We start from the raw sequence: 16,658 nt of genomic DNA, 5'->3' as shown, positions 1-16,658 counted from the left end.
TTTTTTGGTCAAAGCGAAGTGCGCTTTCTTATTCCAGATTTCTCTATTTTTAGGGGGAAAAATAAATATGGAAGTGTAGTTCCTCATCCCAAATTTCCCTTTTTTTTGTAAAATGGAAGCGTATTTTCTCACCTAGATTTACCCTTTTTCAGGAAAAATAAAGGTGGAAATTGTGCTTCCTCATTCCAAATTTGCCCATTTTTTGGTAAAAATGAAAGGCCACTTCCTCATTCTGGATTTTCCCTTTTTTTTTTGGAAAAGAAGTATGGAAGTGTAATTCCTCATTCCAAATTTCCCACTTTTTCTGAGAAAAATAAATGTGGAAGTGCACTGCCTCATTCCATGTTTTCCTGGTTTTTTGGTCAAAGCGAAGTGCGCTTTCTCATTCCAGATTTCCCCATTTTTTGGGGGGGAAAATAAATATGGAAGTGCAGTTCATCATTCCAGATTTMTATTTATAAATAAAGCACAATTTTTTTCCCCATTCCAGGTCAAAAAAACGGTGAAAAAACGAGTTCTGAACACTAAAAAAACTGCAACAAGCACCAAGTAAGAGCTGCCTTTCAGTTAATTAGCGTTAATTACAATAATTGGGAACCAGATGGGCTCAGACCTGTGTTTTATTGAATTTAATATTTTTTAATTATTTTTAAAACTGATTTTTTTGTGTATTTTTTATCCTCTTGACAGAAAAGTTCCGACCACCAGCACCAAGACACCCAAACCCGTGACAGGTGGGGCTTAATTAATTAATTAATTGGTTTCATTAATGAATTAATTTTCTATATTAATTTATTTTATTGCTCTTTCATGGAAATTTGTGGGGTTTAAAAATTTACATTTTTTTTAAATTAATTTTCAAGCACATTTTTAGAATTAATTTAAATTTTGGGATGGTTTTTTTTGTCATGTCCATTGATGTCCTACAGATTAATCTGGATTTTTTTATGGATTTTATATTCTTCAGGAAGAATAAATAATCCGAAATTTCTGATCCTGGGTTTTTTTGGGAATTTTTTGTAGGGAAAAAGGAAAAACTCAAGAAACCGACAGCGCCTGGCGAGCGAAAAGTCAAGAAAACYTCAAATACTGCAGGTGAGGGGAGGGAAATGTTGGATCCTTCCCTTGGAAAATGGGATCAGCTGCTTTCCTGCCCCTTCCCAAAAAAGGAATTCCGGGCAGCAAATCTAAATTTTCCCATTTTTCCCAGCCTTGCCTATTCCATAGGGGAATTTCCAGGAATCTGGTGCTGGTTTTTTTGGGAATAGAAAAAAAAAATAGCAGGGAATGAGGTGAGCTGGGAAAAGTGGATCTTTCCCATCCCCAGGTATTCCCTTTTTTCCCAAAGTTTTCCCTGTAGGAACATTTCCTGTCCGTTTTTAAGGAAGAGGAGGGCTTTATTTTATGGGAAGACACAAAATCCTTTGGCTCATCCCGCTTTTCCAAATGGATTAATTAATCAATTAATGAATTGGAACAAATGATCCTTTTTCCCACCAGCAAAACCTCAGGATGAAGATTCCCAGGCTCCAGCAGAACCCGGGATGGAAGTTGAGGAATCCCAAAAAGAGACAGATCCCAAAAATTCCACRGAACAGGACGGGATCACCGAGCCTGGGGATGCTCCGGAGACTGAGCCTRATCCTGGACCTGCAGCAGGTGATTCCAGGAAAATGAGGGAAATTTCCAGAGGTTTTTCCAGCTGTAGGGTGGGAAATCCCACTTTGGGATGTCTCCTGGATTTATGGATCAGGGAAAGCGTTTGAGGTGGGGGAAAGTTTCGATTAAAGGGGGAAAATTGGAAAATTGGTTCAGAACTCTGCTGGGTTAATGATGGGCTGAGAGGCTGGAAATTGGGAATGACACAGGAATTCCAGGGGATGGAATCTGAAAATACCAAAATTAGCTACAGAATCCCAAAATCCTGGAATGGTTTGGAGAATAAACTCACCAATAGGTTGTATCACTCCTAAAGGAATGTTGAACATTTTTTTTTTTTTTCACAAGGGATAAAATGAAATGCAGGGAAATTAAATCCCTGAGTTTTTTAAGGAATTCTCAAGGGCTGAACTCTTTTATTCTGTTTTTTTCAGAGCCTCCAACGCCCACAGAGAACGAGGAATCRCCAGATCCAGCCAAGAAGGTCAGTGGGAACTGCAGGAATTGTGGGAATTATAGGAATTTCAATCTTTTCCCTGTTTATTTCTGGGAAGAAAAAACTGAAATTATTTGGGATGTGGAAGGGATTTAAATCCCATCTGATCCCACCCTTCCCATGGGCAGGGAACTTCCCACAATCCCAGGATGCTCTGATCCCATCCCAATTTTCCTTGGAATGAAGCAACCAGCTCTGAGCAATCAGATTGGATTTGGAAGGAGAAAAATCCCTAAAAATTCCATAAATTTTCCTGCCAGGACCCCGATGAGATGTGCGTGGTGCTCATTTCCAACCTTCCCGACAAAGGATATTCCGTGGAGGAAATTTCCAACCTGGCCAAACCCTTCGGAGGTCTGCGGGATATGCTGATCCTCTCCTCCCACAAAAAGGTATTTCCCTTGGGATTTTATGGGATTTCCCCCTGGAAAAAAGTATTTCCCTTGGGATTTTTTGGGATTTTCCCCTGGAAAAAGGTATTTCTTATGAGATTTCCCTCTGGAAAAAGGTATTTCCCTTGGGATTTTATGGGATTTCCCCCTGGAAAAGCATCCTAAATACCTGTAAGGAGGTGTGGGAAGCATTGTTGGAGATTCCTTGGATAAATCCTGCTTTTTTTTGGGATTTTTTTGGGCTCTTTTCTCAGGCTTACGTGGAGATCAACAGAAATGCTGCTGATTCCATGGTGAAGTTTTACAGCTGCTTCCCGATGTTCCTGGATGGGAATCAGCTCTGCATCAGCCTGGCACCCCAGTACAGGAGTGTGAAGGAGGAGGTGAGTCYRGAAATCCATGGGAATTCCAGGAAAAAAATTCCAGGTTTCTGTTCAGAGCAGGATTTGGGATTTAATTTGGGATTTAAAGTGAATTTTCAGTGCTGCCCAGTGTTTAAAACAAGGGGTTTATTCCAGAGGATTGCTCTCTGATTCAGTGTTTTTTGGGATTCTGATTTGATGTGAGTGACACAATTTTTTTTTATTATATTTTTATTGTTATTTTATTGTAATTTTTATTTTTACTATTATTACTTTTATTATTTACATAATTTATTGATATTTTTATTATTATTGGTGTTGTTACTATTTATCATGTTTTATTATTATTACTATTAATATTATTATTATGTCATTATCGTTATTATAAATATTGTTTTTCATTGTTCCTTATTGTTGTTATTACTGTTATTACTTTTGTTTTACTATTTTTATTATTTCTATTATATTTTATTATTAATTGTTATTACTATAATTATTTTTTWWTTTTKKTWWTTTTWWTWWTKKTTTTWWTTTTTTACTACTATTGCTACTATTTTTAATACTATTAMTAATACTATTATTAATATTATTACTTTTATTAATTACTTYTATTATTAATAATTACTATTTTTGCGATTATTACTATTCYTACTGTCATTACAATTATACTATTACTGGTTTTCATTATTTGTTATTATTGTCTATTATTTTCAGGATTATTACTATTGTGTTTTTATTTTTTTATTATTATGTTTTTACTGTTTTATTGTAATTTTTATTATTACTTTCATTATTGTTATTGGTATTTTTGTTATTAGTATTACATTTATTGCAATTTTATATTATTATGTTTTTACTATTTCATTGTAATTTTTACTATTATTACTTTCATTATTATTATTGTATTTTTGTCATTGTTATTACTATTACATTTATTACTGTTTTTATTATTATTGCTGTATTGTTACTTTATTAATTTTTATTATTACTAATATCATTGTTTTTCATTATTTGTTATTGTTATTATATTACTCTTATTGCTATTATTGTTTTTGTTATATATTTTATTTTATTTTATGTTACAGCTTTAATTTTTTTTTTCTCTTTAAAGGAAGCGATTTTCACTGCCCTCATTAAAGATTCTGACCCCAAGGTGAGTCCCTCCTCATTATCCTGAATTTTCTGTTCATTTATTATCATTATCCAAGTTTCCTCTGGAATTAAATATTTTTTGGGAGCTGAGAATCCTCATCCTCAGCATTCCTGTGTGGTGCAGTTTGGGATAAATGCATTTTTATCCTTTATTTCTGCTGTGAAAATAAAGGATAAAATGGAATTTCCTCAGAGGTGAAAGTTTGGGATTATTGGTGCAGGAATGACTCTAAAAACAGTGGAATTTGGTTAAAAAAACCCCAAAAAACAGCACATTTCAAGCAATAAATTAATGAATAAATTAATGAAGAAATTAATGAAGAAATTAATCCCCAAAGAATTTCTAATTGGGAATATTCCTGGGAACATGTGCTCCTTCCTGGGCACAAACCAACCCTAAAACACACCCAGTTCCCAAATATTAAAGCTCCAAATTATTTGGGATTTTGGGAATCTGTGGTGCAATCCTTTGGAATTCGATCCCCCAAAAATTCTAGGATTTATTCCAAAATTCACCCATGTTGTCTGTGGGGCTTTTCTCCCTATATAAAAGGAGAAAAAATTAAATTATTTTGAAAAAGTATTAAAAATGGGGGGTTTTTTATCCCAAATTTTTGTAGGTGAACACGGAATCCATCCAGCAGCAGTTCGTGTACCTCGGGAATCTCCCGGACGACGGATACCGGGAATTGGAAGTGGTTTGTGTGGGACTTCGATTTGGAAAAGTYGATCATTATGTGGTGTTGAAGAATAAAAACAGGGTAAAATTCGTTTAATTAAAAATTAAATCGGTTTTTATGGTGCAAAGCGACTTTTTTGGGGGGGGGGGAAATTTGATTTTTTTAGGAGAAATTTGGGAGAAAACAGAATTTTTAAGGAGTGGAAATGTCAGAATTGATAAAATTTTTGGCGTGGGACACTCAGTAGTGACTGCTTCTTTTTAAAAAAAATTTAGCTTAATATTTTTAATTTTAATTGTTTAAATTTTCAAATTTTTAATGTTTTTATTTTTAATTTTTAAGAAAAGGAATTCCGATATTGCAATTCTCCTTGGATTTTAATTGGAGGAATCCAATGGAATCCCTGCATGTGGATTTTAATTAATTTATTTCATTCCAATTAAATGGAATTCTGCTTGTGTTTTCACCGATTATTTTGGGTCCTTTTGTCACCAAACCATCAAACAGGAGGATTTCAAAATTAAAATATTCTTAGATCCCAAAAAACTGAAAAAATGTGCTTGTAATCCAAAAAAAATGAGGAAAATATTTTTGAAATCCAAAAAAAGCCTAGGAAAATGCATTTGAAATAAAAGAAAATCCAAGGTTTTGAAATACAAAAAACAGGAAAAAGTTCTTGAAACCCCAAAAAAAAGGAGGGAAATCGTTTTGAAATCCAAAGAGGAAAATTGTTTTGAAATTTAAAAAAAAACGATGAAAATGTAATTGAAATCGCAAAAAAATGAAGAAAATATTGTTGGGAAAAAAAATATACAAAATGGTAATGTTGGGGAAAAAAATGAGGAAAATGTTGAAATAAAAAAAAATTTAGGAAAATGTTGAAATCCCAAAAAGCTGCAGAAATGTGTTTGAAATCCAAAAAAAAAAGAGGGAAATGTGTTTGAAATCCCAAAAAAACGAGGCAAATGTTTTTGAAATCCTGCAATCCAAAAAGAATCTAAGAAAATATTCTTAAAATTTAAAAAAAAGCAGGAAAATATTGTTGAAATCCCCAAAAATCGCAGCAGATATTTCTTAAATTCCAAAAAAACAAGGCCAATGTTCATGAAATCCCAAAAAAACAGGAAAATGTTTTTCAAATAAAAAAAGAGCAAGGAAAAATCAAAATATTTCCATATTTAGGGCACAAATYGAGACCTTTTAAGGTGATTTTAACCCTTTTTAAGGTTAAAACCTGAAGGGATAAAAGCAGGAATTTCCAGCAGATTTTAGGAATTCTCTGGATTTATCCGGGAACTGGGAAAATCTGAGGAATTAACGGGAATTTGTTCCCCCCAGGCCATCCTGCAGCTGGACAGTCCCAAATCCGCCCRTGCCATGCACAGTTTCCTGCAGCAATACCCCTATTCCATGGGGGAACACACCCTCACCTGCTCACTGTCCCCCATGGAAAACATTCCCGAGGTAAAATTCCTGATTTTCTCAGCATTCCGGCTTTTTGGGGTTTTTTTTCGGGGTGGAAAAAGCTTCCCACAAAGAGGTTCTGGGGTTGGGATTTCCCAGGGGATTTGGTGTTTTGGGACAAGGGGGGAATGGCCGCTGGGGTGTTCTGGGATAAAAACTTCCAGGGGTTTTATTCCAGGGGTTTTATTCCAAACTTCAGGAGTGGGATTTAGACCAATTTCCCGGTGTTTTGCCTTCCTGGTGCCTCGTTTGGGGTTGGTGGGATGTGGGAGTCTGGCACTTATCCCTCTGGAAGTGGCGAATGCTGACCCTGGGTTTTTTGTTCCAGGCTGAARGTGGGAAAAGGGAAGTGAAGAAAGAGGAAGGTAGCAGAGGAAGGTACGGCCTGTGGGTGTTTTTGGGGTTTTTATCCGTTTCTTTTCCTCTTGGAATGTCCATCCAAGGGATGGGATTTGGGATTTGGGTGCCCAGCTCCATGGACAAACCCACTGTGAGCTCCTCCTTCCCRATCTGTGTGCTTTGTATATAAAAATATCTGGGATTCTCTCCAAAAAATATGGGRAAAACGGGGCAAAATCCTATTTTCTGTGGGGTTTTCCTTGGTTTTAGTCCTCTGCTCAGGTCCTGGCAGGTGTGTCAGGCTCCTCGTGCTGCCGGGATAATTTTAGGCACCTTCAGTTCCATCCTGCAGCTCTTCCCTTCATCCCTGGCTCTGTTATTCCCATYCCCAACCACTCAAACCTTCCTCATTTCCCTTCTAACCTGTGCTGCTGGTCCCAAAGGGATTCCTGGGAATGCTCCAGGAAAAAGCCAGTAGCACCGAGAGCTTTTTGGTAAACTGTAGAATTCTCCACACATGGTTTGATTTCTTCTGTTTCTTTTCAATGCATTTAGCCCTGGCTTGAAAAAAATTCCAGAAGCGTGGGGAGCAGCTGCAAATCCATCAGGAGAGCCCAGGGCGGCAAAGAAAGGACTTGTTTCCACCCCAAATGTCCCGGAGGAGATTCCAGAGGGACAGCACAAGGTTTTGGAGTCCCACCCAGGAGAAGCMGCGAGGGAATTACCCACAGGGATGGACACGGAGGGTGTGGATCCTGGGATTGGAGTTCCTGTGGCTCCTGCTGGTGCCAAATCGCCTGGAGCGGGGTTGGAAGCGAATCCGGCGGCGCTTTCTGGAGCGGGGAAGGAAGAGGCTCATCCCGAGCCAGAGTTTGCTGCGGAGAAGGAAATCAAAAAGGAGGATGAGGAGTTGTCTTCTCCTGCCATGGAACCTGTGGAATCATCCAGCAAGGCTGAAGGGGAGCCAGCAGCGATCCCGGGAGCCGGCCCTGGAGTGGCGTCCCCGAGGTTGGATGAGGCTTCCGTGGATCCGGCGTCACCCGGTGTCACYCAGCCGAGCAAGGAGCTGGACACTCTGGAAAAAACTCCCATTCCCGAGGCTGGGAAAAACAGCCAGGAACCATCAACAGAGAGGAAAACTGTCCCTAAAACCACAGAGGGTCCGGGGAAAAAATCGGATGCAGATGAAGCAGAGAGGGAAGCGAAGGCGGAGGAATCCGTGCCCAAAGCTGCGGGGGAAAATCCCGGGAAGAGTTTGGTSAAGGCTGGGGTGGAGCCAGAGAAACCACCTGGAAAATCATCACCCAAGGGTGGGACTGCCGTGGAAAACTCTGGGAATGCCGTTGGTGACGGCCACACGGGAAGTTCGGTAAAACCTCACCAAAATAAAGGGACGGCAGCTGCCAAACCCGACGAAAGCTGCCCGGCAGCTCCGTTAAATCCCACTGCATCCCTCAAGGAATCCTGCCTTGGCAAAACCCTCCTGAAGGCGGTGGTGTCTGTCCCRGATATCCTCAAGCAGAGAATTCCTGTGAGGATCAGCGAGCCTTCCTTGGGAAAAGCCGGGGAGCAGAAAATCCCCCCCAAAACAGAACCCCGGGGCCAAGCAGGGGCGGAGAAGAAAATCCCATCCAAAGCCACAGCTCAGCCGGGATCTGAGAGCAGCCAAGGGAGAGGGAATGGAAATTCAGGATCAGATGGACAGGGAGATGGCGGGAAGGGCTCATCCCAGCAGGAAAAGGACTCCCAGGGGGAATCCAGGGCTGGCTCAAAGCAGTGCCAGGAGGGAGAGAGCGGAATATCCAGCACGAAGGAAGAGCCTGGTGGCAATCAGGTGAGGAGTGAGGAATGCCGGTGTTCCCTGTGCTTCTCCCGGTCCAGGATACTGGGATCGTGCTCCCTTTCCCTTTTCCATAAATCCCTGGGCTACCTTAGGAGTTGTGTCCTGACTGAATTCCTTGGAGTAGCTCCGGAGCAGAAGGAATGAGCTGCGTGTCCTCTAAGCAGCTGGAATTCTCTCTGCAGACCTCAGCCACCGAAAAGGGGCTCCTGAGCCCGGTGTCACTGGCAGTGGCAGATCCCTGGAGTGGCCGTGGGGATGACCCCAAGCAGCTCCTCGAGGCCAGAGATAGCTGAGCTTGGCGATTGTTGGGATTTCCCAGGATTTCATAGGAATTTTCGGTCTCCTTTCGCAGGCTCCCGGCAGGGGCGGTGCTGCAGCTTGGAAAAGCGGCACTGGTGGGAAACAGAAGGAGGTAAGGATGGAACCATGGGATTAAAAGGACACAGGGTATGGGAAAGTGGAATTTTGATGTYCCAGAGTSGGTTGGATGGRGTTTGGAGCCACCTGGACTGGCTCCCAGGAGTGGGATTGGRTGMGATTTAASGTCTTTTCCARCCCAAACCATTCCAGGATTCTGTGACAGCACTCCTGGGTGCTGCTCTTGGGAATCTTCCCCCTCTCTCCACAGCAGGATCACCAAATTCCTGCCCTTCTTGCATCCAGTGTCAGTGACATGAACTTTGAGATGCTGGAATCCCTTTGGGATTGGTTTCCCTTTGGATCTCTCGGTCACTGTTTCCAGGCTCACGGAGCTGAGACTATTGGGAAGCACTTTATTCCTGATATTCTTTAGGATTTTAAAAAGAAAAAGGAGGAAAGGGCACAAACTCTTTAAATTTCAGATTATTTTCCTGCTTCCATCTCACCTTGGCCTTCAGATTCAGCTGGGCAGGAGTTTTTTCCCTTTTCCTGTGTTAAATATCTACCGGAATTTGAGGGTGGTGTGGAATATTTCAGGAGGAAAAAGCAACAAAAAATTGGAATTATTGACKGAAGGAATCAGAGGCATCATTTGGGGTGAGGCATCCATTCATTTAGACCCAGATCTTCTAACTGGAAGGAATTTTATTGATTGAATTCCATCCATTGGATTTTATCCGTTGATTTTTTTTCTGTTGGATTTTTCCCACTGAGCTTTACCCACTGAGTTTTATCCACTGAGATTTTTTTCCACTGGATTTTATTAATTGAATTTTATCCAATGGATTTCATCCATTGCATTTTATCCACTGAATTTCATCTGCTGGATTTTATCCATTGACCTTTATCCACTGAGTTCTATCCAGTGGACTTTATTCATTGATTTTTACCCACTGAATTTTATTCATTGAATTTTATCCATTTTTATCCACTGAGTTTTATCCAGTGGATTTTATTCATTGATTTTTACCAACTAAATTTTATCCATTGAATTTTATCTATTGATTTTTATCCACTGAAATTTTTCCATTGGATTTTATTCATTGAATTTTATCCACTGAATTTCATCTGCTGGGTTTTATCCATTGGATTTTACCCACTAGATTTTATCCACTGGATTTCATCTGCTGAATTTTACCCAYTGAATTTTACTCACTTTATTTTATGACCTATTGATCCGCTGCAATTTTGCAAAGGGCTTTGGGTTCCTGAGCTAAACCTTAGCTCAATTAAATTAATTACTCAGCACAAATGCTRGGATCGAAGCCCTGAACACTTTTTTTTCACCCTCAAATTAAATTTGGGGATTTTTTTTTCCCTCTTGGATYCAATGTGTGGATGTTTCTCCCAGGAATGATGTTTCGATCTTTTTCTGTTCCCAGGAAGAGGAGCTCTTCCCGTTTAAYCTGGACGAATTCGTCACGGTGGACGAGGTGGTGGAGGAAGCCGAGTCCCCGGTGAGCACGCGGCGAAACCCCCCCAGGGGCAAGAGAAAAGAAGGGCCCAAAGCCACCCCTTCGGAGCCGGCGCCCAAGAGGAGGAAAGGGAAGAGCTCCGGAGCGAGCGCGGCCGAAGGTGAGCTGTCCTTTGTCACCTTGGATGAGATCGGGGAGGAGGAGGACGCCCCGGTGCCGCTGCCGGGCGTCGACCCCCAGGGCCTGGTGGTGGTGGATGAGGTGGCGGAAGAGGAGGAGCTGTCGGAAGCGGTGAAGGATCCGCAGGCGCTGCTGACGCTGGACGAGATCTCGGAGCAGGAGGAGCCCGKATCCCAGCGGGACGGGCCCCGGGCGGAATTCGAGGAGCGGGATCTGAAGGCCGAGCCCTTGGTGACGGTGGATGAGATCGGGGAGGTGGAGGAGCTGCCCCTGAACGAACCGGCAGAGCTGAGCGCCGAGGAGGGGAAAGGCAATCCCGGGGATTGCGCGGCCTCCCAGGTGCCCGACGATCCCAACGCCTTGGTGACCGTGGACGAGATCCAGGAGGACAACGAGGACAATCCCCTGGTGACTCTGGATGAGGTTAACGAGGATGAGGATGATTTCCTGGCCGACTTCAATCACCTCAAAGAGGAACTCAACTTTGTTACAGTCGATGAAGTCGGGGATGAGGAAGAAGAAAACGCTTTCCCTGGGAAAAACCTGCCCGAGGATGAAGACGATGAAGATATCGTCGCCGTTGCAGGACCGGAAGAAATGGGAATTCTGGGAGTTACCAGTCCAGAGGAGGAAATGGCTGAAATCTCCAAGCCAAAAGGTGAGGAGCCTCAAGGCAAGGTCATTTGGGGCTTGGAACCACTTGGGCYRGTGGAAGGTGTCCCTGTCCATGTCCTTTAGGTTCTTCCCAACCCAAAACCATTCCATGATCCCATTCCTTCATTCCGTGATCCCGTTCCATCCTTCCATGATTCCACTCCATCCTTCCACAATTCCATGATCCTATTCCATAATTCCATGATCCCATTCCATCACTCCACGATTCAATTCCATCATTCTGTGATTCTGTTCCATCATTTCACGATCCAATTCCATCATTCCAYGATCCCATTCCAACGTGCATTTCTTTCTCCAGCAGCTCAGCTGGGATCAGGAGATGCAGAACCAAAGTCTCAGCAGAAGAAAACAGCTTTTCCAKGCGTCCCCAAGACACAGAGCACTCCCAAAGGTAAATCCAGAGAAACCACCACAAACACTCCGCGTTTTCCAGGCTGGAACATTCTTTCCTGCCCATTTGGAAATTCCTTCCATGCCTCACAACCACAGTGAACCTCAAAGTCAGGGCCCAAAATCTGTGGTTTTTTCCTTTGTCTCCTCCAAATCTGTGTTGAACCAGTTGGTTAAACTTGGAAGCCTCACACGGAAAGTGTTTTTTTTCCTTAAAATTTTCAAATACTGGTGGAATTWCTGAATATTAGCCCAGCACTGTGTGGTATCTCCTGAGTGTTCCCATCCYGTGGTGATTTGTATTCCTAACTTTAGGAAAGGAGGGAATTGTTTACCAGAGCTGTGAAATGGGAGTGTAGAGATTGATTGAATTACATGGGGTCATTCCTTCAGGAACTGCTCCAATTTCCATAGGGTCATTCCTTCAGGAACTGCTCCAATTTCCATGGGGTCATTCCTTCAGGAACTGCTCCAATTTCCAGGGGGTCATTCCTTCAGGAACTGCTCCAATTTCCAGGGGGTCATTCCTTCAGGAACTGCTCCAACTTTCATGGGGTCATTCCTTCAGGAACTGCTCCAACCTCCATGGGGTTGATTGCTCCATTCCCAGAAAACTACAAGTTTATTGGAAATGGGGATAACCTGTTCCTTGAAAGAGGGCAGGAACCAGCTTGGGTGAGAAACCCGATTTTTGGAATCTTAAAAGAACTGCGATTTCCCCCTGAGGAATCCCAAATTGAAGGAAGGTGAGGTTGGAACATTTCTGGGAGCGGGGTGTGGTGACTGTGGTGTATCCTCAGCTCTGGACATCCTGGTTCCCAAAGCTGGATTCTTCTGCCAGATCTGCTCCCTCTTCTACGCCGACGAACCCTCCATGATCAACCACTGCAGGACGCCCCTGCACCGGCAGAACATGGAGGTACCACCCAGGAAAATGGGAATATCCCCCCAAATCCTGGGATTCAGGGGTGTGGAGAATTCCCTGGGAGTTCATGGGATTTGGGAATACATGGCCTGTGGGAATACGGAATATTTTTATTTGATGCCCAGATTGTGGGGAATCCTGATCCCTGAGATTCGGCCACATTCCCAAGATGTCATCTTGAGTGCCAAATTTGGGGTGTTTTGGGACAAATCCCACCTGACCCTGGTGTTCCTGGTTTTAGGGGATGATTCTGGAATATCCCAACAGYACCATCTCTTCTCCCTTTGCTCCCACAGAAATTCATGGCCAAGCAGCAGGATAACAGCGAGGAAGAGCCGAGCTCCAGGTGATGGGAGCACAGAAGGACCTTCCCTGGAATGACCCTTCGGGGCCAGTCGGTTCTGTGTATTTGGGATTTCTTTTGCCATTTGGGGTCAGGAAGGAGCACCCCTGGTGTAAAAAATTGGAGCTGGGAACAGACAAAACCCAAACGCGGTGGGGGTTGGATCCGTGTCCCCGATCATGCSACGTGGGAGAGGCTGTTCCCAGTGTCCCCAGGAAATAAATGTTCTTACTGTATAGTTACCCCAGGGCTTGTGTTTGGGGCTGTTCCTTGGGGTTTGGTAACTCTGGGTCACACAGGGGATGGAGGGATGGATGGATGGATGGATGGATGGATGGACAGGGATGGATGGATGGATGGATGGATGGATGGATGGATGGATGGATGGATGGATGGATGGATGGATGGACAGGGATGGATGGATGGAGTCCAGAGAAGGAACTGGGGAAGGATCTGGGAGCCCCAGGAGCGGCTGAGGGAGCTGGGAGAGGGGCTCAGCCTGGAGAAGAGGGGATCAGAGGGGACCTTCTGACTCTGCACAACTCCCTGAAGGGCTGGAGCCAGGTGGGAATTGGGATCTGGGAACAGGGAACGGGATGGGATGAGAGGGAACGGTCTCAGGCTGGGCCAGGGGAAGTTTAGGTTGAATATTGGGAAAATTTTTTTCTTGGAAAGGGCTGTCCTGCCCTGATAGTGGTGGAGTCCCCATTCCTGGAAGGATTTAACGCCCCATGATTGTGGCACTTGGGGACACGGTCAGTGGTGGCCTGGGCAGAGCCGGGGCACAGTTTGGCTCGAGGTATCAGAGGATTTTTCCAACCCAAACAATTCCTTTATTCCCTTTGCTCATGGCTGGGACACGTGGCACCCGCTACCTTTTTGGGGAGCACGTGCAAACCATTTCTCCCCATTTAGTGGGGAAGGGGAAACGTGGATGAACTCCTGGAATGCTGAACTTCCTGCAGTGGGATCAGTGCTGGGGTCTGGAGAGCAGCTGTGGATATAGGAAAGGCCTGGGGGGTTGGGATGGGCAGGGCTGGAGGATGCTGATCCCAGCACCGATGGTTCCCTGYTCCATGGGATTGTCCTTGGCACCGCTCTCAGTCACTAAAGCCTTTCCCATTGGGACATCTCCTGCTTGATGAATTCTTCCCATTGGGAGAGACTTTTATATTGGTTGACTTCCCCCTGGCTCTGCTGTGGGGGTCTCTTGGTTTCCTCTGGGCACAGATTTTGGTCAGGGAATTCTTCCATTGGGGGCATCTCTTGGTCAATGAATTCTTCCATTTGGGACATCTCTCGGTGGATTAGATCTTCCCATTGGGACAGATTTTTGTATCTGTTGGCGTTTCCTTGGCACCGTTGTTGGTGTTTCTTGGCTTTTCCTTGGCATGGATCTTGGTGGATCAGGTCTTCCATTTGGGACATCCCTTGGTTGATGGGTTCTTCCATTTGGGATGTGTCCTGCATGAGTTTTTCCATTTGGAATGCCTCTTCCATTTGGGACATCCCTTGCTTGATGGGTTCTTCCCATGGGGACAAATTTTTGGATCCGTTGACTTCCCCTTGGCACTGTTCTTGATGTCTCTTGGCTTTTCCTTGACACAGTTCCTGGCTGATGGAATTTCCCATTTGGGACATCTCTTGATCAATGCAATCTTTGATTTGGGACAGCTCTTGGTCGATAAACTCCTCCATTTGGGACATCTCCTGGTTGATCAAGTCTTCCCATTGGGACAGACTTCTATATCCCTTGACTTCTTGGCACTGCTCTGGTTCTCTCTCAGCTTCCCACAGGCACCGCTTTTGGGATATTTCAGCTTTCCCTTGGTCAGTGGGGTCTTCCCAACGGGACATCTCTTGGGATCCATTGGGTTCCCCTTGGCACCRCTCTTGGCTGGTGAATTTTTCCCATTGGGACAAATCCTTGTCCCTGTTGCCTTGTCCTTGGCACAGTTCCCGATCTCTCCTGCCTTTCTCTCGGCACARCTCCTGGTCGATGAATTTTTCCATTTGGGACATCTCCTGGGTGATTAAGCCCAGCCATTGGGAYACATCTTTGTATCCATGGACGTGCCCCTGACTCATCCCTTGGGATATCTTTGCGTGCCCTCGGCATCGCTGTGGATCTGTGCCCTGTCCCCCTTGGCACAGCCCTTTGGGACCGCAGAATTCCTGCTCCGTGGCCAACATCCCCTGTCCCTCCTGGGACTGGAAGCTCCGCAGCCCCTGGGAGTTGGGATTCACCTTCTCCATGGACATCTCCATCCTGTGCCACCGAGGGATCCCGGGAGCTCCTGAGAACAGCCCTGAACCCTTTGGGGTCACACTGAGGTCTGGGCACAGCACAGTTCCTGTGTCACAAAGGATCACCCTGGCACCACGAGGACATTCTAGAACCTTTTGGAACCTTCTGGAACCATCCAGAGCCAGCAGGGGGCAGCCCTGGACCTGCAGCTCCTGGCCCCACATGACACCGGGGGTGTGCAGGAGGGGTTGTCCCCCACAGGTGACAGGGAGYGAGCAGCGCAGGTGACACTGGGGGAGGATGGGGTCGTGCAGAGACATCTGGACACACCCGAGAGTGGGACCGTGACAGCSTGAGGAGGTTCAGCCAGGAAATCCYAGACTCCAGCACAGGTGGGGTGACATTCATTGGTAGCATTCCTGTGGGAAGGACTCCGGGAACACGGGGACAGTGGCACTGCCCTGGAGGGGACTGTCCCATCGGTGCTCGGTGGCTTTGGCCCCGCTGCTGACCCCATTTCAGTTGTGGGGTGTCGAGAGGACACATCTTCCCGGTGGGGTTCGTGCCGGGAAAGGCCACGGCGCCTTTAAGKCATCTCGGAGCGGGATGTGGCAGCCCCCAGCGCTGGAACGCCGCCCCAGGAAATTCCTGAAATCGCGGCCAGTGCTGAGCCAGCCCCAATCGGGGGCAGCCGGGAACGGGGCCAGCAGCGGGGCCGGCGATTCTGCRAACCTCGAAAGCTCCGTCACGTGGGGCTGAGTCACGGCCGCCCCTCCTGGGCCCTTTCCAGCGCCTCGACGGGAGGCAGGAGCTGCCGCAGCCCCGAAAAAAAGCCATCCCAGCCCCCTTGTCCCCAGTGTCCCCGCTGTCATCCAAAGGATCTCGGCCCCCCGGAGCACCCCTGGGTGACACCGAGCCGAAGGACCCTGTCCCGTTCATTCCTCAGCCGAGCAGGGCTTTGGGGCACCCCCGGAGGGTACAGGGATGGGGACAAGGGACAGGGATGGGACCAGCGCCAGCTCCGCTCCGCCGCCCGCTCCGCGCCCGCAAAAAATCCCAATAAAAGAAGGAAAMGTCAAGCCGGGGAAGTTCTTTTGGGGCGGAAAACGAGCGCTGGTGACACCCCACGCAGGGTAGGGGGAGAGGCAGGACCCAGACCCCTTCCCCGGCCCCCCGAGCCGCTCCTCCGGCTCCCACCCGGGGTATCTCCGAGGGGTCGGGGCCGGGGGCCGCCCCTCGCCGCCGGGTTCAGCCCCGCTCCGCCCGCACCGGCGGCTCCGGGACCTCCCGGGTCCCCGGGCTCGGCCGGCGCCGCCGCTGCTGCGGCAGGAGGAGCCCCCGCAGACCCCCGGACCCCTCCCGGACGCGGTGATGGGACAGAGGGGACACTGCGGGGGCTGGGGACAGCGGGGACACAATGAGGGGATGGTGGGGACACGATGATGGGACAGCGGGGAAACGGTGATGATGGGACGGTGGGGACACGGTGATGGGACAGCGGGGACACGGTGGTGACACAGGTGAGCAGGCGGCCCCGGTGTCCCCCGTTCGAGGGGTTCGGTCACACAGGGAGAGGAACGGGGCCGCTTAACGGGGCGGGGCGGGCAGGGGACGGCCGGGGGTCCCGGGCAGGACGCGGGCGGGGGTCCGGGCAGGGGCAGTGCCGGGGGCAGGC

General features: G+C 46.3%; 1 protein-coding gene across 1 annotated transcript in view; it reads left to right on the top strand.

The window, feature by feature from the left end:
* ZNF638 (zinc finger protein 638) overlaps window positions 1–13,003 on the top strand; it is a 24,864-nt gene extending 11,861 nt beyond the window's left edge. The window contains exons 7-23 of the mRNA XM_057387077.1: window positions 488–549; window positions 691–734; window positions 1,024–1,095; window positions 1,501–1,659; window positions 2,094–2,143; window positions 2,416–2,547; window positions 2,802–2,930; window positions 4,021–4,062; window positions 4,682–4,822; window positions 6,080–6,289; window positions 6,534–6,583; window positions 7,085–8,378; window positions 8,740–8,799; window positions 10,190–11,060; window positions 11,376–11,468; window positions 12,268–12,386; window positions 12,689–13,003. Of these exons, the coding sequence (XP_057243060.1) occupies window positions 488–549; window positions 691–734; window positions 1,024–1,095; window positions 1,501–1,659; window positions 2,094–2,143; window positions 2,416–2,547; window positions 2,802–2,930; window positions 4,021–4,062; window positions 4,682–4,822; window positions 6,080–6,289; window positions 6,534–6,583; window positions 7,085–8,378; window positions 8,740–8,799; window positions 10,190–11,060; window positions 11,376–11,468; window positions 12,268–12,386; window positions 12,689–12,742 (3,582 nt within the window). The 3' untranslated portion in view covers window positions 12,743–13,003. The remainder of the gene's footprint in view (window positions 1–487; window positions 550–690; window positions 735–1,023; window positions 1,096–1,500; window positions 1,660–2,093; window positions 2,144–2,415; window positions 2,548–2,801; window positions 2,931–4,020; window positions 4,063–4,681; window positions 4,823–6,079; window positions 6,290–6,533; window positions 6,584–7,084; window positions 8,379–8,739; window positions 8,800–10,189; window positions 11,061–11,375; window positions 11,469–12,267; window positions 12,387–12,688) is intronic.
* Window positions 13,004–16,658: the final 3,655 nt, after the last annotated feature.

This window comes from Malurus melanocephalus, unplaced genomic scaffold, assembly GCF_030028575.1.
Source record: "Malurus melanocephalus ecotype Western Australia unplaced genomic scaffold, MMel_1.1 scaffold_1126, whole genome shotgun sequence".
NCBI lineage: Eukaryota > Metazoa > Chordata > Aves > Passeriformes > Maluridae > Malurus > Malurus melanocephalus.
Note: the sequence above shows the minus strand (reverse complement) of the source record. Positions and strands in the feature narration are given on the sequence as shown.